Source organism: Wyeomyia smithii, chromosome 1, assembly GCF_029784165.1.
Source record: "Wyeomyia smithii strain HCP4-BCI-WySm-NY-G18 chromosome 1, ASM2978416v1, whole genome shotgun sequence".
Classification (NCBI taxonomy): Eukaryota; Metazoa; Arthropoda; class Insecta; order Diptera; family Culicidae; genus Wyeomyia; species Wyeomyia smithii.
Window position 1 is genome coordinate 80,851,744 of NC_073694.1, and position 24,874 is coordinate 80,876,617.

At 39.2% G+C, this 24,874-nt stretch overlaps 1 protein-coding gene across 5 annotated transcripts in view; it reads left to right on the forward strand.

The window, feature by feature from the left end:
* LOC129719196 (TOX high mobility group box family member 3-like) overlaps positions 1–24,874 on the forward strand; it is a 295,603-nt gene that overhangs the window by 243,706 nt on the left and 27,023 nt on the right. For all 5 annotated transcript variants that reach the window (XM_055670706.1, XM_055670704.1, XM_055670705.1 and 2 more), the window contains 2 exons: positions 12,148–12,228; positions 18,330–18,584. In XM_055670706.1, coding sequence (XP_055526681.1) covers positions 12,148–12,228; positions 18,330–18,584 — 336 coding nt within the window. The remainder of the gene's footprint in view (positions 1–12,147; positions 12,229–18,329; positions 18,585–24,874) is intronic.

Sequence of the window (24,874 nt, forward strand, 5' to 3'; positions counted from 1 at the left end):
TTGTCATTTGACATGCGACAACTTCGATGCCTGGAATCGAGGGGAGGTTAATACGATAGAAAGAATAGCACTTTTTAATCCCTAAAAGTACTCCTCCATATGGGGTGTCTCGATCAAGGCGAATAATATTAAAATCATGGAAGTTGAGATCAATATTTGAAGTAAGCCAAGTTTCACAAAGGGAAAATGCATCGCATTTGTTTTTATTTATCAAAACTTTAAACGAATCAATTTTTGGTAAAATACTTCTACAATTCCACTGTAAGACAGAGATAGAATCCTTCATATACGCAGTTGAATTAGGCATCGAAGGATACAATCGCTGCAAGGAGAGGCCATTGGGCAGTCAACTGCTTCAAAAATGATCTAACTGTTGGGAGGAATGCTGTAAGAAAAATTTTAATTGGATCGGGTACATTGAAAGTTTCAAAAATCCAGTCCACAATGTCAGAAAATTTCACTAATCCAGAGTTTGTTTCATCAACTGGGAGTGTAAAAGGAGCAACTGGGGTTTTAGATGTTCCTGGCAGTGCTGGGAACTCCTTCTGGGACTTTAAATTTGCCAGCCCAGGAGGAGTTTGCTTCGGTTTTTCCGCAGCACTGTTTGGTTTGTTTGTAACCTTCATTTCACTTTGAGAAATCTTAGGACCTTTTCTGGGAAGTTTAGGAGAGGAAACACTTTTCCTCTTTCTAGACTCCCCAGGATTGGCGTAAGATGCTCCCGCTGGTGAATCGTCAGAATCGGTTTCCTCAGAGGGCAACAGATCGAAGGGGTTCGAACTAACGGGAGAAGTGGTAACGGTCTTCTTCAGCATGTCAGCGTAGGAACGCTTTGAACGCTCTTTGAGAGACCGTTTTATTTTATCCCTGCGCTGCATGTACACCGCACATGTCGAGAGCTCATGCAGATTTTCTCCGCAGTGAATACACTTTTCAGCGTTAACACTGCAAGAATCTTCCGCATGAGACTCCCCACACTTGCCACAACGTGCCTTATTGCAGCAGTAGGCGGCTGTATGGCCTAACTGCTTGCAATTCAGGCAGTTCATGACGCGGGGCACGTAGAGCCTCACAGGGAGACGAACCCGGTGGATCGAGACGTGGCTTGGTAGTGCAGACCCGGCGAACGTAACTCGAAACGAGTCTGACGGAGTGTATACTGTTTTGCCACCGATGATCGATGCTGACCGCAATTGCTTGCAGTCGAGCACCTTTACTTCGGGACACGTTTTGTTCTTAAAGCACCCTTTGGCACTTTGCAGTATACACTCGACGGACAGACTCGAATCGGTTATGACACCGTCGATCTCCACGTCTCGTGCGGGTATGTAAACGCGATACTCGCGTGTGAAGAGCTCAGAGCAAGCTATATCGTTGGCCTCTTTCAGGTTACCGACCACGACACGGAGCTTGTTAGGCCGGACCTTGGAAATTTCGGTCACGCCCTTGTACTCCTTCGTCAGGTCTTTAGAAATCTGCAAGAGGTTCAACTTTTTCGATTTCGGTCCTGCCTTTGGCCGAAAATAAACAGTATAGCTGCCCTGGGCTCCGTCTGGGTAAAGCCTGGGGCGAGGGGGGACTGAAGAATGAACAGGGGAGGGGGTAACAGAAGGGTCAGGGTCAGAGGGGTTCGGGGATGGTGGCGCGGGAGGCGAGGGATCTACATCCATCTTAAGTCTAGCGCACTAGCGCTGACAAGAACACGTACCTTTTTATTTCTCCCTTCCAGTAAGGTTGGTTGTCCGATCGTTCGAAGTAGCAGCCGTTACAGCCAGCAGCACCAATACAGCAGCACCAAACAGCCACCAGCAGCGAGCCAGGTGTGAGATCACTCCACACAGCGATACGACTCGCTGACACTGATGGCTTCTTCTTTTTCCTCGTTTGTGTCTCGTCCACTGCTGTAGCACAATCCAGCCAGCAGCCAAATCGGCTTACGCACCAGCTGGCAGTCACGATGCGAAACAGTTGCACAAAGGAACGACCTTGAACCCGGATTTATTTCACTCGACCAGGCAAACAATGCCAACACTTGTTCACACGTCTTTTGTTTTATACTCTATCGGACCGATCACCAAACACGTCCAGTACTGATGCGTGTTCGGCACAGAATGGATGTATAACGTTGTATATATATATATATATATATATATATATATATATATATATATATATATATATATATATATATATATATATATATATATATATATATATATATATATATATATATATATATATATATATATATATATATATAATATATATATATATATATATATATATATATATATATATATATATATATATATATATATATATATATATATATATATATATATATATATATATATATATATATATATATATATATATATATATATATATATATATATATATATACAACGTTATACATCCACAATCATACTTCGTCGTGGTGCGAAAATGTCGTTCGTGTGCTATGTCATTCCATGTGGTGTTACAGAATATGAAAGCACTAGTTTTTTTTTTCAACCGGTAAAAAATAATAAGATCTGAAATTTAAAAATGTGTATCAGCATTATACAAAACCTGAAGCTAGATTTCAAAATGTTCGGAAACAAATAGTATAGCAGATGAAATTTATGAGCAGTGTCATTTTTTTATGATTCAATACCGTTGGCATGCCTATTACTGGTAGGATTGGATTTATTGCATGAGTAATTACTCTAATGCTAGTAACTAGTCAACATTACAAAGAGAACGTTGAATAATATTGCAGAGCCGTGAAGTCACCTGTTATTTCCATATACCCGAAATTTGCGACTGTAGTGTATTGTATATTACGAGATGTGTTCGGATAATGTTTCATTTCTCTTGCAACCCAATTTGTATGTAAGATTCCAAAACAATTTCGTAAATGTTTTTATTATTCATTAACGTATTGTTGCCACAGCGGGCTGTTATTGATTTTAATTATAAGATATAAGAATCTTGTATGTTATAGTTATAAATCCAGGTTTATAATAATTATTTTCCATTGCTGCGATATTGTTAGGAGAGTTGTTCGTGATATTTTAGTTGCAAATATCATTCGTCGTCACACAAGCATCCCATTTTGAACATGCATGAGCATTCTAGACGTGATGCCAATTTACAGCAAAATCTGTCTGCACAATGCACGCTTCTATTTAACGTCCTTAGTTAATTATAATACATAAATCGAAATCAACAGAACGAAATGATTGTTACTGAGTTCGCAAACAGAAATCGTCTCGCCCGGGAGAGTTTGACCTTATTTCAATCACTCAAACTCTATTTTACCAGCAGTTAGTGTTTATATTACTTGTCAGCAAAAGCTCTCTCTCTCCCTCTCTTTCTGGGAACTGCAATTCTACATATTATATGATAGCTGATTTGGTTTACGTATAGATACGTGCAATAGACGCTAAGTGTGATAGACTCTCGTTCGCGGAAAAGGAATGCTGCTTACGACTCTCACTCCGCAGTTCTCCAATTTACCGATGTACTATAGAGCACATTTCCTCCCACAACACCTACCATCTACAGTAGAGACGAGCAGCGAAACTGGTGTCTTATGTGGCGAAGTTGGATTTGTTACACCGAAATCGCAATTGTATACATTGTGCTCAAGACTGTATTCACCCATACGATAAATCCAATCTAACCATGTTCGATGTATCAATTTCAAATACATAAAATGCAACACATGAAATGACTGCATAATTTTCAAAAATTATTTTACAGTTCATGTCAATGCCAATATATTGCAAAATTTGTAGGTCTTTGGTTGCCCAACAAAACATTAATTTTAGTTCATGTATACCAGCCTACATATAGATCATATAACGACTACGACATCGACAACAGCAATCAAAGTCAACATCTATACAAAGCAAAGTTTTACCTCGGAAATTATAAAATATTGATCTTGTTGCAAAATTTCAATATCACCTGTATTTGGTTTATCTCGAATAAATTTTCTAATCTTACCGCATACCGCTGAATAACGTGTGGGGGAAAAATCCGAACAGTGCAGTGCGTCTTGAACTGACGTGTTTTCGGTTGCTTGTGGACTGGTGTTTGACTGCCTATAGCTTCAAAGTTTGTGTTTTGTCAGTGTGTCTTTTAAAGACTACCTGAAAGTTATTTCCCATCAGTCTTTCTCAAGACTACCTACTTTTGAATTTAACTTTTGTTTTAACTTTTTTCGTATCACCTGAAATGACAGGGCGAAAAAAGAAACCGCGCATCACTACGAGGAGAAAGAGAGAGCATTCTCTCTCAGACAATTTGAGTGTCTGCAGTGATAACATGTTTGATATTTTGCCTAAGCAAGAAGCCGGTGAAATGGAAGTTATTAGTAATGATACTATAAAAAATGAAAATTCTTAAAAAAAGGAGAAAGTTCCACCTATTGTAGTAACTATTTCTTCTGAATTTAATATTTTCAAAAAGGAACTTTCAACGTTTGTTTCTGACGTTAAAGTTACCTATCAAATTGGTCATAGAGGTGAATGCCGCTTATTAGCCGACTCAATAAAGGGTCGTGATCGTCTTGTTCAGTATTTATCTGACAAGATGTACAATTTGTTTTACCTATCACACCAGGAACGCCAAGCCGTTCAAGGTTGTCTTGAAAGGTCTCACCAACGATCAAACCGTTGATGAGATCAGAATTACTTTGAAAATTTCAAAAATATGAAAGGTGACGATGGAATCTTCAACATATTAATCAAGCATCTCCCTGAGAGCACAATGGAATTTTTAGTAAAACTTTTCAATTGCTGCTTCAAAATTGCATATTTTCTCAAATTATGGAAAAATGCAAAAATAACTCCAATTTTAAAACCCGATATGAATCCAGCTGAAGTTTCAAGTTATCGACCAATCAGTTTGCTTTCTTCAATAAGTAAACTGTTTGAGAGAATTATTCTTAACAGAATGATGTCACACATCAACGAAAATTCAATTTTTGCAGATGAACAGTTTGGATTTCGCCATGGGCATTCCACTACTCATCAATTGCTCATTTTTACGAAAATAGTTCTGAATTTCGTAATTAATTTTTCGTAAAAATGTTATATCTCAAAATTGACTCATATTACGACGGGGTGGTAAGTGCTTCTTACGTGAATTTTTTCGAGAAATACGAAGAAATTATCAAATTGAAAATAAAATTAGCTGCATTGGCCGAAAAATGCAAATTTATTTTAAAATATAAAAATAATCTATCTGGCAACGCTTCTGGTCAAAAACAATATTTTTTCTGGATTCCTTGGTTTTTTTTTCTTCTAAATTCACCTATCACTATTTTTCGCAGGTCTTACGTCTATAAATTATAAAACAAAATAATTACGAAGTTTACAACTTTTTTCGTAAAAATGTTATATCTCGAGATTGGCTCATATTACCTCGAGACGATAGTTGTTTCTTATGTGAAATTTTCCAAGGAACATGATGAAATTATCAAATTTAAAATAAAAATGGCTGCATTTGCCGAAAAATGTAAATTTAGTTCTCAAATACAAAAATAATTTATCTGACAACACTTCCGGTCAAAGCTTATATTTTTTCTGGATTCCTTGGTTTATTTTCTTCAAAAATCATCTATCAGTATTTTTGGACATTTTACGTCTATGAATTGTAAGAAAAAGAAAAAAGAGATTTTTGACAAAAATTGCGTGACTTTGCAATAAAGAGGGGGGTCCTAGAGAGCGGGGGGTATTCCAATCGATACCAAAATTGGGATTTTTACAAAGAGACAGTAGATGAATAATTCCCCCAACTTTGAGCAAAATCTGTGATGGTCGTGTCCAAGTGGCATGTACACTTCATATGGAATGACCCATATAGAAAAAAAATGTCCTGCTGTAGCCCCGTTAATTTTGACCAACTCTAACCAATTTATATTCAAAAATTGTATATGTGCTCTAACTTTTTCATTTAAATTTTTGCAACAAAACTGTCTTCGGATGACTCACATAGTTTTCTGCAATGATTAAAACGGCAAATTTCTCAATCCAATTTGAAGTTATCAAAGTTTTTTTTTAATGAAAAATACGTCTTTTTCATCTGTTTGTTGTTCTTTTCAGGACAAACATGGACAATATCTCTTGTCTTCGTTTCGAAAGTTACATTTGACTATACATGTTAAGAAAATATCAGAAACATGTTATATTTTATATCTCAAGAGTTAAATTGCGCGAAATGTCTTTGAAATACGCAAAATTTTATTAGACCATTTTTGATTTGCGTATTTGGCTTAACAAACTAAGCATTTTTCACGGATTGAGAGATTTTTTAGACCCTTGAGTTATTTTCTAAAAGAGCGTATGTATTTTGGCGAAGGTTTTTTTAAACATTTTTTTGTTTTTTATTTTTAAAGAAACTGAAATTATTACGCAGCTACAAAAAAAAGTTATTTGTTTTAAAAAATTCCCAATATCAACATTCTAATGTTTCTAAAAGATTCAGACAGTAATTTAAAATCAAAAAGCTCTTGGTAGATAACATTCTGAATGCATCGGTTTTCGAGTTGTTTTGAACCCAAGTTCGAAAATTTTTGATATTTAGGAAACTACACGTTTTTCTTTTTTGTCCGTGGGTCTCCAGCAAAAACCATAAGTGAGTTTTGTAACGTTAAAGGTCACTTTGCTCACGATATGTAGAGAAATATAGCTTATTTGGAATGTTTTGTATGTATATTTCAATAGTGTATTCATTTTTTTTCGTCACCTTACAAACACTCACGCAAAAAAAAAACTTTCGGAATCCCCGACACAGAAAAAATCCAGTTATTTCTTCGTTCTTCTTTTAAAAAGAGTGTCTGAAGATCGTTATTACGTAATACAGGGTGGCCACCCAACCGGGAAAACCGAGAGAACCGGGAAAAAATCGGGAATTTCACTGAACATTACAAGCCGGGGTGAGAACATAAAACAGTTTTTGTTTTTATTCATCTTCCTCTTGGAAGCTAACTTGACCAAGGTAAGCTTCCCGGAAGTAGCATTCAAATGGCTCGAATTTTGCCTAGAGCAAATGGTTCACAACGATAATCTCGCGAGAACTGTAGCTGATAGATGTCGCCAAGAATAATCACAACTATTGAGTATGCATTCGACGAAGACATTGCTGACTTCCTACCTTGATACTTTTTGTAGAGATCTGATAGCTGCTTCAGGCAAGAAACTTCCTAACTTTACTGTGTTTATCAAGAAGATTCTGATTCTATCGCATGGCAATGCCACGTTGGAGCGAGGTTTCTCCGTGAACAAGGAGTGCGTAGTCATGAATTTGGAAAAAGACAGACTTGTAGCGCAGCGCTTGGTGTACGATACAGTACGGGTTGCCTGAGGAGGACACGAAATTGATATTGATGAGGAGATGCGTGAGCTGCTGAAGTAACGTGTTTTAAGTGTTATGAAAATACTCTTTTATATATTACTCTTTTATATATTGAATCTTATCTGGTTGAGGTAAAAACGATTTCTTCAAACTTAATTTGGCCTAGAAGCCCTCGGTAATGAGTATTATATGCGTTGTTTATAAGATACTTGTAGACATCTCCTCTCGGGAAGGTGACATCCGTCGCATTTTTCGATTTTTTGCGACTATATCTCTTGATTTAAATATTATTATTTATTATTTATTATATTATTATTTTCTTTTTTATTCCTTAACTGCGTGGGAAACTACAGAATTCAGAAGTACAATTAACCAGGAAACATTTTTGAACGAACCGGGAAAAACCGGGAGAAAACCGGGAATTTAATTTCGGGCTTTGAGTGGCCACCCTGCGTAATATAACAGCATACAACAACTAAAATCAGTTCACAAATATGGAAAATTATCCAACATTGCAAGTGTATTTATTATTTTCGCCATCACTGTATACAACCAACGGTTTTTAAGCTACAATGCTTTGAATAAAACCTACGCCAAAATGCATACACCCTTTTAGAAAATATCTCATGAGTCTAAAACATCACTCCATCTGTGAAAAATGCTTAGTTCGTTAAGCCAAGTACGTGTGCAAAGTTTCATTCAAATCAAAAATGGTCAATGTTCAACCATAGGTCTGTTCGCGCGATTTTACTCTCAAGTAATCTCAATTTAAGAACGTGGTAATTCGAAAATATTATAATTTTTGTCTTCAAAAGTACACTTTAGTATTTTTTCTAAAACCTAGGAATAATTACCTTCAATTTGTTCCAAAAACATCCAAAATCGACCAATCGGTTCAAAAATACATCGAATAAACCGTTTTTTTCTGGCCACCCTGTTGTTCCAAACACGAACGCTTTGAGGATTTATTTTACCCTGGATCTTGACTATCGATTCGATGACCCGTCCGGTACCACCCCCTCTTTATTTTCTCTTGCGATAGAAGACGTGATGCCAGAGATTTTTCTCCTCAGAAAATCCCCCGTTGTCGGCTAAAATTAAATCGAGACCAGTTTGGTTAGCTGTGAGTGAGCCACCTTATACCACAACCATCGACACATTAAAATGATACACCAAACTACATGTAAATCATTTTAATTTTCATCACGCATCTGAAACATAATTTTCTATTAGGAATGTTAATTTTCGAGGGTCAAAACACTGAAATTTCAAGCGCTTTGAGGCACCTCTAAATCGTGTCTGATTAAGCTGAAATTTTACACAGGTTGATATTTTGGGCAAATAATTTCTCATTAACAAAATTCTACACATTGTTCAAAGAACACGCATTTGATTTATAAACAAAATTTTAGACCATCAATACTAAAATCTGTATTGATCTGGCCGTACTGTTGTTCATCAAGGAAGAAATTGCCGCAAAGGATTCGGTATAAAATTTTAAAAATGATTTTGAAATTCAATTGAGTTATCACCTTAGTTCAAAGAAATTAAATTTTAATTGAATATTCATTTTCTGCAGAATTATTGCTCTTTACTTAACTTAAAAAAAATCTCAGCTTAAATTTCGAGGCCATTCTATGGTAAGCAGATCAGCCCGGTAAAAAAATCTGGCCTTATGATAGAGCGCATATGAAATTTAAATGATTGCAATAAATAATTAATTGCCTCATGTTTTCCCAAATCGTTATACAATTTTGTACACGAAATATTTCCAACTCTTCACTTTATGCCAACCCACGAATCATAAAGTCGTCAGTTGTACATAATTGATCTGAACCATGCATCATGGTTTCTGCTTCACGACCAAATAAGATTGACAATTTTCAGTGTAGTTTTGCTGCATCAAGGTACAGTCGCAATGCACAGTCCTGAGAATAGCTTAAATATACTAGAAATTATAAAATGAACTATGGTCCGTTTTTTGGGTTATATTGAAAATTCAGCGTTAGATTTAAAGGCAAAATATATTAATCCGTTTAACGAATATTATTTAAAACAATCATTTATCAAATTTAGTTTGATGAGAATTGGAAAAAAATATTCTCGTTTATTATGATATACTGATTAGAAGTTAGTTAGCAATAACTTAAAAACCTTATGTTTTTGTTCAACTAAATATATAAAGGGATCAAATCCCAAAATTTCAGGCTAATCGGTAACAGGGTACCCCTGATCCGTTTATCATATCGTTAAACACTGTTATATATATTATTATTTATAGCATTGCTTCATTTCGATTATTCTTTCAAATGGCAAAACCGTAAAGATCAAGTTATATTTTCAAATGTCAAAATTTAGCTCTGTACACTACTACTAGCCCCAGTGCAAGTTTTGTGCTTTGCTCTATAAACAAGAGCATAGTTAAAGCAGCGAAAACGCATAAGGCGCGAGGCATTTGCCCTGGAGCTAAAAGAAGAGCGGGGAGGAATTGAAATGATTTTGAATCTCGAAAATTAAATTGAAAAACTTTTCTACTGTTTCCTTTCTTTTGCAAATGCATTGGTGTTCTGCTCATATCGGCGTACACACCACATGTATACAAGCACGATTGCCAAACCAACTACAGCTGCACTTACTCTGGCAGTTGAGTACAACTACATGTGCATTCCCAAAGAGGGCTCATAATCTCGAAAGAAGACCTGGTGGGTGGGTGGGTGATTGGGTAGATGGGTACTGTGTGTATGGACTGTTTCTTCCGTATAACTGTCATGTGTACACAATAGTCACAATATGATGTTCTTCGGTGAGCACGAGAGAATGGAAATGAGTAAGAGTAGCAACACATATTCGTACGAGGAATCGTTCTATGTAAGCGCATGCTTATTTTTCGCGATCTTATCCTAGTAGTGCGAGAGTAGAACCACCATTGCTGTTGTCGTCTGCCATCGGTAGGATTCTGGTTTGGAAAGCTACACTGACGACGAACATCGTCTGTACGTTGTTTAACCAAATTGAAGCATACATTTTAACAGCATTCATATAGAATGGTCTGAGCAAAGGGATAAAACCGGCGACAGAAATCTATTTCGAAGGCAATAACTCAAAAAGCTCTCTCACATAGGGAGGTTTTTATAATTGAAATTTGTATCCCACCCATTCCAGGGAAACTTTACCCTGTGAACAAGCTGATTTCTATTTTAGGATGTAACATTACAACTTACTTCATATAAAAGCAAGTACACGCTGGTGTTCTATTTCAGCTAAACAGTACTTATTTGTTTCCTTTACCTATTTTTCTGAAATAGCACTTTATCTCTCTGATTTTATTCTCGAAAGATCTTTTATAGTAGAAGTTTTACATTTTAATCAGATTAAGTACTCGTACATTTAGTTTTCGTTTGTTCATCCCAGGATCCTGAAAACAGATATACATTGCTTATGTATGTGTGAATGTTGCTGTTTCATCATTCTGTACCTCTCGCTTCTTCATCTCTTTGTCTACTAGTTTTTCTGCTTGAGGAGATACTGGCAAATAGAGACGCGATGCTATCATTTTATTTTATCTGCCAATTTGTGATCGTTAGATTTTATGTCTGACAAGGGTACTATTTTTCAGAAAATGATTTCTCTTGATAATGGGTTGTGACTATGTGAGATGTAGTCTGTTACATTAAATCGTATTTTTTGTGTGATAATGTATGCAGATCATATTTTCAAAACAAAATTATAATGAAACCGAATATATTTTCTGTGTTCTGTGACATATTTTCAATTCTTAATCAGTTATACGTGTCAAATAAACTATTGATTTAAAAAAATCAGTTATGTACAATAATGGAAAAAAAAATTTTCTCTTCATTCTCTGAAACTTTGACTTTTTATAAACTTCACTACATGAAAAAGAATGAAATGAGCCATCGGATTATGCAACCGTTACTAAATGATTCGAAGACATTATTCTTAGCATTTTATTGGAATTACTTCACTCCTTCGTTATTATAATCGTGTTACATCAATTCCGTTCTAAGAAAATATTTATCGTCAACAAACATCAATTTGGTTGAATATATTGCGAACGTTGAGATAAGCTTAGTTTAAAAATCAGCTTGATTAGAGAATCTTCTCTAGAAGGTCTGACTTGTTTTTAAAAGATTTTTTGTTTTCTGTGATAATTAAAAAGACAGAAGCCTTACATAACGTAATGGTAATAGAAATAAATAAAAAGTAACTTAGCTGTGCAACATTCATGTTATTATGCGACTCCTTTCAACAAACAGCACTTTCGCATGTTTACTCTTTTAGTTGGGAATTTACATACAATACGTTGTTCTTGCAATTTTCTCCATCTCACCATCCCTCCACGGTTCGTTAACTTTGTACTACTCGTCATCACGGACCCGTAATCAATTCTAGCTACCCTACCAGTGATGACTGTTTGGATGTCGACAGAAGCAATTTGTGTACTTTTTAAATGAAAATTCCATAATTGATGAGAATCCAAAGATGAAGCATGAACAATAATGACTCGTTGGTTTGCTTTTTTGCGCTGCCTAAAATGATGTATACATGTTGCCGAATGCTAATCAATATGCCCTTTAGTGGAGCATATGTTAAGATATGCTCGTACTGCTTTTGGACCATGCATTTGTCTTCAAACTCTTTCAATGATCGGTTTCCATAGTGATTGAATATTTGATTAGATTTTCAATAACTGTTAGCGTTAGTTATTTAGTAAATCTGTTGATTTTTTTATATTTGGATGCGGCACTAGAAAACCAATTTTTTTTTCTTTTATTTCAGGTCTACAAAAAGAAAACTGAAGCAGCCAAAAAGGAGTATTTAAAAGCTTTGGCAGCGTATCGAGCGAGTTTAGTTTCTAAGGTGAGAGTCTTTTTGAATTTTATAAATTGATACCGAATTTCATAAATAACTCAGGGTAGAAATAGGCCAAGCATATTGAATTTATGTATTACTATTTAACAAAGCAGTTCCAAAAAAATGTTCCAGATTTAAAATTTGTTTAAATTGTCATTTTCGATTTGGTTGAAACTTTGCATAGATGTTTCTATAAGCAAAAGATGCCGTTTTGTGCTATTTTTTTTTTGAACACGACTTATTTTTGAGAAGTTCTTGAAAAATGCTATTTGGGGTAGGTATTGATGATTACAAATATTTTTAGGGCCAAAACGGTTTGTTTGGTCACGGTCATACCGATTATGACGTCTTTGGCAAAGTTGCAGATAACAATTTTGTCTTTCCAATAAAATATACACTCTAAAAAAATATTTTTTGTGAAAAAAAGTTAAAATTAAAATTAAAAATTAAAAGTCCATTTTCTTTTTACAAAAACTCTAAAAGATTACCTAAACAATCATGGAGAAATCAGGAAAAAACAGTCATAATTTTTTGAAAAAACATTTTGATTTTTTTCCAGGGTATATTTTTTATGGAAGGACAAAATGATTATCTACAAGTTTGTCAAAGACACTATGCCAATCAAACGAACCAGAGCGGGGGCCTAGTGTGGTTGGTAACGTCTCCGCCAACCACGCTCGACGCCTGGGTTCGAATTCCAACGCCGACATAGGTGTCGATGGTTGTGAGGTGGCGTGATCCACTCACAACCAACCCAACTGGTCTAGATTCAATCCTAGCCGACACCGGAAGATTTTCTGAGGCGAAAAATCTCTGGGATCACGCCTTCCATCGCACGAGGAAGTAAAGCCGTTGGCGCCGGTCCGTTGATAAACGGGTCGTGAGTTAGGGTCCTGGGTGTGGAGTCACCTCCCTGGGCGTCGGTGATTGGCCACAACAGTGGCGGAACTAGACCGACGGAAAATAAGCGAGAATAAAAAAAAATCAAACGAACCGTTTCGACTGTAAAAATATTTTTAATTCCCTATAGAGTGTTCTATGGGAAATTTAAAATATTTCTACAGCCGAAACGGTTGGTGGATTCACATAGTGTGTTCATCAAAATTGAATATAACAATTTTGTCCTTCCAGTGAAAAATATGCCCCAAAAAGCATTGAAAAAAAAAATTCCAAAAAAAATAACTTTTTTTTTGGTTTCTCCATGGTCGGACCGGTTTCATTGTTTAGATAATCTCTTGTTGTTTTTTATTTAAAAAATTAGATTTAAAAAAACAGCTTTTTTAGATAACTTTTTTTCACAAATAAAATATATTTTTTAGAGTGTATGTAATAGCACAAATTGGCATCTTTTGCCTATAGAAACATCTATGCATAGTTTCAGCCAAATCAAAAATGGTCGATTAAATTGGTGGCCCGTTTTTTTGTGGAATTGCTCAACAGTACTTCGGTACGGAATACTATGAAAGAAGTTCAACGTAATTTTGAAGTGTTAAGGAAATATGAAGTCTAAATAATTATGGAGCCTATTACATAATACGAATCGAAAGTCACTTTAATGATCAATTTGGTATTACAGTAAACAAGGTGGGGTGGATTTCAGACGAGAAACTCGACTAAGTCGACTGCTTGCTAGTTCGTGACTCAGCCAAGTATCAGTCGATTTCCCTAATACGATATTTGGCTTGACTTGACAATGATTGCAGCCGAATTGAGTTACTAGACTCGTTTTATCTAATTCGTAATGTAATGCTAATTTAATCTATTTACTTTTACAAAATGTACCTTAGTCTAGAAAACAGATATAGTCCTACGTGCTACGTTAGAATGCATACGAAACCATTAGTAATTAGTGTCCGACAATCATGAAATCTCATATGCATGTTAAATACTGTTCGGGTATATCAGAACAACGCGAATCTAACTTTTCTTCAAAGTTTTAATATTTTGACGATTTGATTCTCCAATTTTATTTATTTTTTGCTTAATATAAAAACATAACAAATGAGCAATTCTCGCTGTAACCGTCCCACTGGTGACATGAGGTCTTTCAAAAAGGATATTTTTATGTCTAAATGATCGAAAGTAGCGAAAAAATGAGAAAACCACTTTGATAGTTCATATTGATAGACCCCTCGGGCACAAATCGGTTAAACGGTTTTTACGAAAATTGATTTTTGGGCAATTCTCGGCCTTTTTATTGATTTATTTCTCTTGAATTTTTCATTAAATCCCCTGCAACCAACACATCGTTTTCAAGAGGAATGATAGAGCTTTCATTTGAAGTAGAAAAAAATTGGCCGCCATCTTGGATTTCATAAAAAAACGTGTTTTTGAGCAAGTTTGCAACCACCGATTTTCAATTTGACATCACCATTAAAAAGCTGAGAAAAAATGCTTTAAGATACATTCAAAATATTAGGTGAGCATTGAGGTTATCTTGTCATTCTGGCCACTTTTCAAAATCGAGCTTCAAACACTTCAACGCATGACGCGCATCCAATATCAAATCAACGCAATATACTGAGCCTGTGGTGTGCGTATGATGTGGACAGACAGTATTCCTAGTTCACAGGTAGTAAGTGCACCCACGCACCGTAATTTTTGGATAGCCTTTAATCAATTAGCTGAATTTCGTTAGGTAGCAAACGTACTCTTTTCGTCGATAGGAATTTGCTAGGGATAAAAAAGTGATGATTCTACTCTTACTTTACTTACGCTTGCATACGCAAATCTTCTCCAGATTACTCGGGATATACTTGATTCATACTATACCTTGGTATACTATACCTAAGTTTGTTGATAGTAGTTTAATGCATGGAAACAACACTATATAACAGAAGGAAAAACGACACCTAACATTAATTTGTTTAATTACTAAACACGCGAAAACTGTCCTCCGTACAGGGAACCAAACTTTCTTCCAGCAAAAAAATCGTAGAGAAGCTTAGTCACAAATTACGTTACACTCAAGAAGGAGCGATGGAGTGAAGAAATAAACAATGTGAATGCAGTGAAAAGGGATCAAAGATACGATTTTTTGATTTACGTAATTTGTGAACAGACCCAAAGTCACACAGGCATTGGGCCATCCTTATTCCACGTGGACAACTTTGGGGAGGGGGGTCTGGTTGATGTCCACGGTCCATACAAAATTTTGAGAATTTATATGAGAAGTGGAGGGGAAGGGGGGGGGGTAACAAAATCCTTGAAAATCTGTCCACGTGGAACATGGATGGCCCCTAATATACACTACACACAGACACACACCACAGGCTCAGCATGATCTGATATTGGCCGCACGTCCTGCGTTGTACCGTTTGAAGGTCGATTTTGAAAAGTGACCAGAATGACAAGGTAAACTCAATGCTCACCTAATGTTTTGAATGTATCTTAAAGCATTTTTTCTCAGCTTTCCAATGGTGATGTCAAATTCAAAATCGGTGGTTGGGAACTTGCTCAAAAACACATTTTTCTGATGAAATCCAAGATGGCGGCGAGATCCAAGATGGCGGCCAATTTTTTTCTACTTCAAATAAAAGCTCTATCATTTCTCTTGAAAACGATGTGTTGGTTGCAGGGGGTTTAATGACAAGTTCAAGAGAAATAAATCAATAAAAAGGTCAAGAATTACCCAAAAATCAATTTTTGTAAAAACCCTTTAACCGATTTGTGCCCGAGGGGTCCATCAATATGAACTGACCAAAGTGGTTTTCGCTACTTTCGATCATTTAGACATAAAAAAATCACAGGAGGGTTGTGTGCAAAGCCACGACCGCAAGGTTGAAGTAGAATACTTTTACAAGAAAGATAACCCGGCTGCTTGCGTGTCAGTCATTTTTTCTAGTAAATAAATTTTGACTAATCAGATCAATCGAATTTTGCGCTTCAACAAGGATTGACCATTTTTAATAATATAGTAAGTTGCTTGTCATGGTTGGGGCTTGACCGCTTGACCATTTTTAAATTTTGAGATGAATTTTTTTCGGATGTCGTGCTCATGACTGAAGGAAAAAAAAAATCAGTATATTTTGAGACACGGAGATGAAGTAAAATTTATTACTTTTACAAATTTAAAAATGTGAATTAACTCATTAGAAAATATTAACTCGTCAATCAAGTTTTTATTTCATCCTGAAAAGCACTCAAAACTAGATGGCTCACGCACAGACAGACGTCCAAGCGAGAACAAAATTGATCGAAAATTCCGTGTAAATTTTCAAAGAGAATTGCGTTATTAATCACTTGTGTACTAGTGCCGCCTGGTGACCTTATCGCTACAATACATTTTTTTTTCGCTGGTGTATGAGTCTGGCGTCACTGGTAGCGCTATCTGGTTACGGATTGCTACTTTAAAAATCTTTACACAAGTTTGGAACTCAGCTTGGACGTCTGTCTGCAGCTCACGTGTTGTCAAAATGAGTCAACTTTTCATTGAATGCATTTACTAGTGCCCACTATCACACAGAGACTGCATTTCACTAAAGTACCTCACTGCATCAGCCGCTATCGATGCAGAGATCCGCTGCAACTAGTTCGCTATCCATAGCCATGCCACAGTTGTGGCCGCTATACGCTGCCACTGGTATCCACTGTCCCTGCATCAGCTGGCCCAGCCGCTATCGTTGCTGGAATCCACTCGCTATCCATTGCTACGCCACAGCTATGGCCGCTTTCCGCCATCGCTGGTATCCACTGCACTGTTGTCGCTGTCTAGAACTATTATGAGCGGCTTCGGCTGAAACAGGCTCTTATATAGGCCAAATAGCATGTTTTAAATTGCAAAGTGTATGATTCTGTCGACGTGCTTGGGAAGCAATCATATAACGACCAATCAGAGGTCGAATTTTTCGTTTTGACAAGGCTTGACTATTTTCAATAGTACAATAGTCTGAATAATAAAATTACAATTATCTTCTTTTTGGAAGAATCTTAGAAGATTTTCCAATCTATTGCTGCAAGAACGAAGGAAATTCATCGAATACTAACCGATTTATTAGCATTTGAAATTGGACATATTTTTCACTTTTTTCGGCTTTAGATTTTCATTTCACATCCCTGTGTAGCCGAACTTCCTGAGAGAAGTATTCTACTTCAATATCCTTTTTGAAAGACCTCATGTCACCAGTGGGACGGTTTCAGCGAGAATTGCTCAAATTGAGAGTTAAAACCAAATGGAAACTCGTTTTTTGATAAACTACTGAATGTTGTCGTTTCATTAATTTCGTTTTCAAACATTGACCACAAAGTAATCTACTATATTTTATAGTATTTACGAAAACACTTAAATTAATTCATTAATATTTCGAATTTAAATGAAGTAAGCGGTCATCCGCATTCCACCTGGATAGGTTTTTGCGGATGGATAGGCGATCTCATGCAATGAAAACTGAAAATAATGAACCTGCCATTTTGTTCACCATTTTATTCAATCGACTAATTAATTGGTTGAATAATCCTGAATTCATGATCGATTATTCTACTGGTTTGATTGGTTTCCGCGTCTATCTATCTCTATCTTAAAAGAAATCTGTTCATTCCAACCTGAATAAAGCATCCAGAAAAATGTGACGTGATGCAATAACGTTTTTGACACCCCCATACTTGAATATTTTTATTTTTAAAAGAAAGCAGATTCATCATGGTAAATTAATGAAAAATGGATTCAGTGAACGATTCACAAAGCTGCTCTTCCTGTTCTGTTTGTTTTTAATTTGATATTTTAATTTGTTTCCGTTTTACTTCCGAACGAACGACAAACACATGGCACGAAACTGATGAAAAATAATGATAGAGCACATCATAAATCATTTTGGTTTACATTGTTGAGACTTGACATATACCTGTTACATATACATGTACAGGTTTCATTAAAAAACGAGACTATTTATTAATGGAAATATCTTATTTGATGTTCGTTGTTCGCTCGTATCGTTTCATGTAATAGGTTTTTTGTCAGGAATTACGCAATTACAATTTTTTGTCATTTTTTTCTTGCATTACATTTTTTTGCATTACAATTTTTTGTCAGGAATTACGCTATTAGCACATTGAAAATAATCTTTTCATATTTAAAACCATCTTTTCTCGTTGTTCTAAATTTTGACCAGGGTACAGAAGGAGAGCAGCAACAACCGTCCCAGCAGCAGCAGCAACCAATGTATTCACCCCCTCCACCGTCACAACAACTTCCACCTCCACAGCAACAACAAAATCACATGGTAAACCACTCACAGCCGTCACCACAACATGGCCAGCCGGTTCCACAAGTGAGTCCACATATGCCCGGCCAAGGCAGTCATATGCCACAGCAATCTAACAACTATCCACCACCGTATGCATCTCCGTATAAATCCCCACAGCAGGTGAGTTTAATGACTCTGGTATTAATAACGGGTGACAATAAAAATTTTGGATTTTTTTTCTACTGCTATCAAAAAAGGTAGATGTACTTGAAGAAAAACTCATGAAGATACATTCATTATCAATGGAAAAAATTAAATGAATATTTGAGAAAGGTTCGTAACCAGCTTTCCGACGAAGCTTTTTCATAATGTCGAAACAAAAGCGTCTTCACGTCGACTTTTCGAATGCATCTTTTGATTGTACCAATCAACTGTTTACAGTTCGTTGTTTTCCAGTTATTTTGCTACACCAAGGAACTTGAAATCTTCAATAAATCTTCGTTTACATGGCAGTGCGGCAGATTTGTAGGGTTGCCAATATTGGGTACAAATGGGGTCGAATAGTGTTTCGGGAACGTTTGTGTTTTTGCCGTAATATGACGATGCTTTATCTGGCCATAACGCATACCTTCCATCGCATGGTGTTTGTGAAGAAATGGAATCAAAATTTTCTTCAAACATTCGTTCTGGTACACATTTTGATTGATAGCCAAACCACTGGAATGGATCCATGATTTAGACAAGAAGAACGAAAATCTTTTTGTTTGGCCGGTAGAACGAAAATCTTTTTGTTTGGCCATTACTTTGGCCGGTGTTCCACTACCTTTCTGGCAAAATTGTTGTTGAGGTTTACAGGAAACTACACAGTCGATAGTGGAAGACTTTCACTCTTGGAATGATTTACCTTGAACTTTCTGCTAAAATTTTTGTGTAGTTGAGCGATTTCACAAAAAAATTTTTTTTTCTATTGTCAGTTTTGATTTAGCTGAAACTTATCATAAATGTTTGAAAGATTTGCATAGATGGGCAACAGATGTTATTTTTTCGTTTGTTTTTGCGTTATTTTTTTTAATAACGACTCGTTATTAAAAGCTATGAGCTATGTTAAAATGCTGGACAAAAAAGGTATTGATGATTACAAATATTGTTACGAGTCAAAACGGTTTGTTTGATTATGATGGCAATGGCAAAACAGGAAGCGAAATCCAAAAGATGGCAAAGCAGGCAGCGAAATCCAAAGGCTGCACTGGCGAAGGGCAAGCAGCAACCAATCAGCTGCGCTGGCGATGGCAAGCAGCGAAATCCAAAAGCTGCGCTGGCAAAGCAGGCAGCGAAATCCTAAAGGCTGCGCTGGCAAAGGGCAGGCAGCAACCAATCCGCTGCGCTGGCGATGGCAGGCAGCGAAATCCAAGCTACTCTGACGTGAGGCTGGCAGCAAGCAGAAAGCTGCGCTGGTAATGGGCAGGCAGCAACCAAAACAGCTGCGCTGGCGATGGCAGGCAGCGAAATCCAATCTGCGGATCTACCCTGGCAACGGGTAGTTGGCGATGAATGTGCGGACTGCACTGATGAGTAGTAAGCAGCGGTGTGCGGTGTTGCTCCGATGAACTAGACGCAGGAGTCCAGGGTGGAGGTATGGCTCCCAATCACTTGTGTGTGGACGCGGTGATCCAGAATGCCACTGCAGAGGCGACGCGTGACCAAGTGGGCTACCTGTTCAATCAACATTTGCAACACTAAAAGAACAGTATCGTGATAACAGTTTCGAAAACTTTTATCTCTCTACATTTATCTATATGGCAAAGAATTTCTACGGTCTATTCTGACCGCGAGTTTTCCGTTAATTTTCTCGTAGAATAATGATATCTGCATCATTTCATGGAGGAAATCTTTATCCACATTTATCACATCATGATTCTCAATGATCGGTTTTAGTCATAAATAAGTCTGGATCCGTCGAAGAACAAGAAAAGTTCGCTCGACGGATGGCGTTATGATATGCAATGTCAGTATCATTCAGGTTTTTTCCAACGATAATTGAAATTATGTTTATGATCTATTTGCCTCTAAACTTTTCGCATGAGTAAAAAACCTATCTTTGTTCAATGCTAAAGCGTTTCTTTTGACGATGTTGAAATTTTAAACTAAAAAGAAAGCAGCGCGTAAGAAGACAAAAGTTTACTATGCGGACTATGCGAGGTTCAAGTTTTCGTATGAACAAAATGGGTGTAGAGGTTTGAATGAAACTATACATCGACGGAAGAATTCCGCCACATTGACAGAAATAATGAATGAATTTGCTCGTTTTTCATTTGCACTACGAAAGCTCTGAAGATGGATCTGCGAACTCTCGCGGCCACGTGGTCTCTCTCAAATTTTAATGACGTCGAGAGAAGAAACAGAAAGGCATAACGAAACAGATTACCAGACACTAAAGAGAGGAGGTGTGTAATGAATGTTTTCTCTCGCTGACATCGGTTTTGTTCAGCAGAAAGTTTGAACCAAAAATGTCACTTTCACGCGAGGCGTCGCATTAGTAGTGGTGAGCATTTTTTTTTTTTTTTTTTTTTTTTTTTAAAGGTGGCGGGGAAATCTGCAAACAGACACCTGAGAAGAGAACTCAGGGTGTGGGGATGAGACTAGGGGAGAGATGCTGGGGTAGTTACACTCGCCCAGACACCTACTGATCCCTGTCCCGACCCACTAAAACCCCTCCAGTCTCCAGCCCTGGTCTTCCCGGAACGACGGTTAAGTATTACGTCGGGGAGTGGCTTTTGTGCGTGATGCACCCTCTTTACCCTTATAACCTCCTAGCTAACTACCTGGAGACTGGTAATTAGCTACCACTGGCGTGTTGGTGGTTGACCCGCCACACACGTTGCAGCTCCAGAACAATCTGAGAGGCGGCCGCACAGACCGCGTTCCAGATGTCCGGGTCGTCGCACATCCTCCGGACTAGATTGTCCGGAGTAGTGCCAGGCCCGCTCACAGCCATCATGTTGCTCCTCGCTCTTGCGAAACGGGGGCATACGAAGAAGACATGCTCAGCAGTCTCCTCCTCCTCCACGCACTCGGGACACATGGGGGACACCGCGTGTCCGAACCTGTGCAGATATTGCCTGAAACAACCATGGCCTGACAGGATTTGTGTCAGGTGGAAGTTCACTTCACCATGTCGTCTCCCGACCCAGCCGGATATCTCCGGTATGAGTCGGTGCGTCCATCTGCCCTTTGTGGAGTTGGACCATTCCCGCTGCCAGCGGAGCATCGAGAATGACCTTCTGGTACCTCGTATGCCCCTTGTGTCACGTTGGTCGAAACACTCTCTGTCCTCCTTGATGGCGATGCTGATAGGCATCATGCCGGACAAGACACAGATTGCATCGTATGACACCGTACGATACGCACTCGCAACTCTCAGGCACATGAGCCTGTAGGTACTTTCCAGTTTACCACGGTAACTGTTAGTACCTAGCGCTCTGGACCACACTGGCCCACCATACCTAAGTATGGACGAAACCACGCTGGCAAGAAGTCTTCGCTTGCTGCCATAAACCGCTGAGCTATTGGACATCATACGAGATAGTGCTGCAATAGCCGATGAGGCCCTCTTGCAGGCATAGTCGACGTGACTCCCGAACGTGAGCTTGTCGTCCACCATAACCCCCAAGAGCTTCAGGGATCGCTTCGAGGTGATGGTGCAGTCTCCGACTCTGACCACCGCCTGTTGCTCCGATTTACGGTTGTTCACAACCGTGACCTCCGTCTTATGATGCGCGAGCTCCAGTTTCCTGGAGCGCATCCAGTCCTCGACCTTGCGTATACAGTGCGCGGCCGTCAACTCGACCTCCTCGATAGACTCGCCGTAAACCTCCAGCGTTATATCGTCTGCAAAGCCGACGATCACAACCCCTACAGGGAACTTGAGTTTCAACACTCCGTCATACATGACATTCCACAACACCGGGGCCAGGATAGAACCTTGCGGAACTCCTGCGGTAATTGGGACGCACTTCTGACCCTCCTCCGTGTCGTAAACAAGTACTCGATTCTGGAAATAATTTTCCAGAATCTTGTACAGCGACACCGGTACATGGATGCTCCTGAGCGCGAGCGCTATGGAGTCCCAACTGGCACTATTGAACGCATTCTTCACGTCGAGCGTGACGATTGCGCAGTAGCGTATTCCCCTTCTCTTGCGCTGGATTGCTACCTCCGCCGTCTTGATGACGGAAGAGATTGCGTCCAGCGTGGACCTGCCCTTCCGGAAGCCGAACTGGTTACTTGCCAGACCGTGTACACCCTCCGTGTACCTCACCAGTCTGTTGAGGATGATCCTCTCAAGCACCTTGCCCGCGGTGTCCAGCAGGCAGATAGGCCTATATGCCAATGGGTCCCCTGGCGGTTTCCCAGCCTTCGGCAATAAGACCAGTCTCTGCCGCTTCCACCTGTCCGGAAAGAGACAGTCATCCAGGCACCTCTGCATGACTGCCCTGAACAGCCCGGGGGCCGTTTTTATCGCCAGCCTGATCGCCAGGTTAGGGATACCATCCGGTCCCGGTGCCTTGCTCACCTTTAGGGATTTGGCGATCACGATGAGTTCCTCATTCGTAACCCTTGCCTCCTCCCCTGCCTCGACACGGCTGTCGTCGCTCACGGATTGGATGCTCGGCAGGTTGGCCGACCATCTCTGGTCTATGTCTGAGATACTGGAACGTCGGACGTGAGACTCGACTGCCGGAGGCCAAGGACTTGGCACGTGGCGTGGAAAGAGTCCCTCGATGATACGCTCCAGCATCGCTGGTGATCGCTCTGCAGGCGCCAGCGCGCCTTTAGTCTTGGCCATTACGATCCTGTAGGCGTCACCCCACGGATTTGTATTGGCACTCGCACATAGCCTATCGAAGCAGGCCCTCTTGCTGGCCTTTATCGCACTCTTTAGCATCGATCTTGCCGAACTGAATGCTGCGCGGCGCTCTGTCCTCTCTTCTTCGTTTCGCGCACGCTGCATCCTCCGTCTTGCACGGAGGCACGCACTGCGAAGGTCGGCTATCGCGTCCGTCCACCAGTAAACCGGTGGCTTTCCATTCCTAGGTTGGCGAGTCCTAGGCATGGTGGCGTCGCACGCCCGCGATAGCATAGCAACTAGTTGGTCAGCAGTCGGGCGGAGCCAACTGCCCCCCCTCGCGCTCCCTTCTCATTGCCTCTTCGAATACCTCGGCATCAAAGTGCGATGTCTTCCACCCGCGAACGGTCGGAGTGTTGGCTCTACCCGTCGCTTGCCGCCTCTCGTTTAGTGGTGAGCATGAATGACTGCGTCTACCCTGCCGCACTTGAAGGTGCAGAGAAGTGTTGAACGACGGTTAGTTCAGGTGAAAAGTCTGAACAAACGGTAGTCATTATTGCGTGTGGCCGTGTGGGTTGCGTTGCGTGTGAGTTGTATGGCGTAGTCTGAAATGTAGCCCATCAGGTTACATTCTTCACGGTGCATACATTTCCACTATGTAGAAAATAGAATAAAGATGTTCGGGATAACATTGAAATTACAAATAAATTACTCCGACGATTTTTCATCCACTCTACAAATGTGAAAAAATCACCTTTTTTCTGAAGTTGTCTACCTGTCCTATGAACAGGTTGAACAGGTGGACGAGACGCCTCTGTGCCACTGGATGATGCGCTCCAGCAGCCCGATAACTACGATGACGCAACGGTCGAGAATGCCACTGGATGGTTCACTCCAGCAGCTGCGTTCTTCGGTAGACGAATGGTCGAGAATACCACTGGATGGTGCGCTCCAGTAGTCCTTCTTAGGTAGACGCAGCAGTCCAGACTGCTACGGGATGGTACGCTCCTACAGCTGCGCTCCGGCGGATGGTATGCTCCGACCGGTGTACTGAAAGTTCGCTAAGCGTAGTTGCATTTTGATTTTATTTTAGCGAATACTTAACTTGGGGAAGTGGTGGGGTGGCAGATTCGATCGCCTGGTTGATCAAAACCTGCACTGCCCCTAGTGCCTTGCTGGCTGGAACCTGCTTGTCACTTCTGACTTGTGGCGCGATGAATGTTGATCTGGATTGGTTGGATCCCAATGGTTCCGATTTCTGATGATGAATCCAGATGGCCTGAATCCTTAAAGCCGCGAATCAACATTGCTAAAATACGTTTGCAGCAATGGCTTCGAAGCATCAACTCAATTTGGCGCGGAATGCGCGGCGACGGTACATGGACGCTGTGTCCATCAAGCATCGAAACAAAGATGCTCACAACTCCCGTGCACACAAAGCAGTAAAACGAAAAAACACAATGCTGTCATTGTCTCTATTATCACAGTTCACTTCGATCATGGATTGTTCTTTGAGCGCACTGATTTCTTCCACACAATACTCGATTGTTCGGTCACTAATAAGCTTTGTTCATTTGAATAATTGTCCGAATTTCGGCACACAACGCGCACTTTGGACATTGGA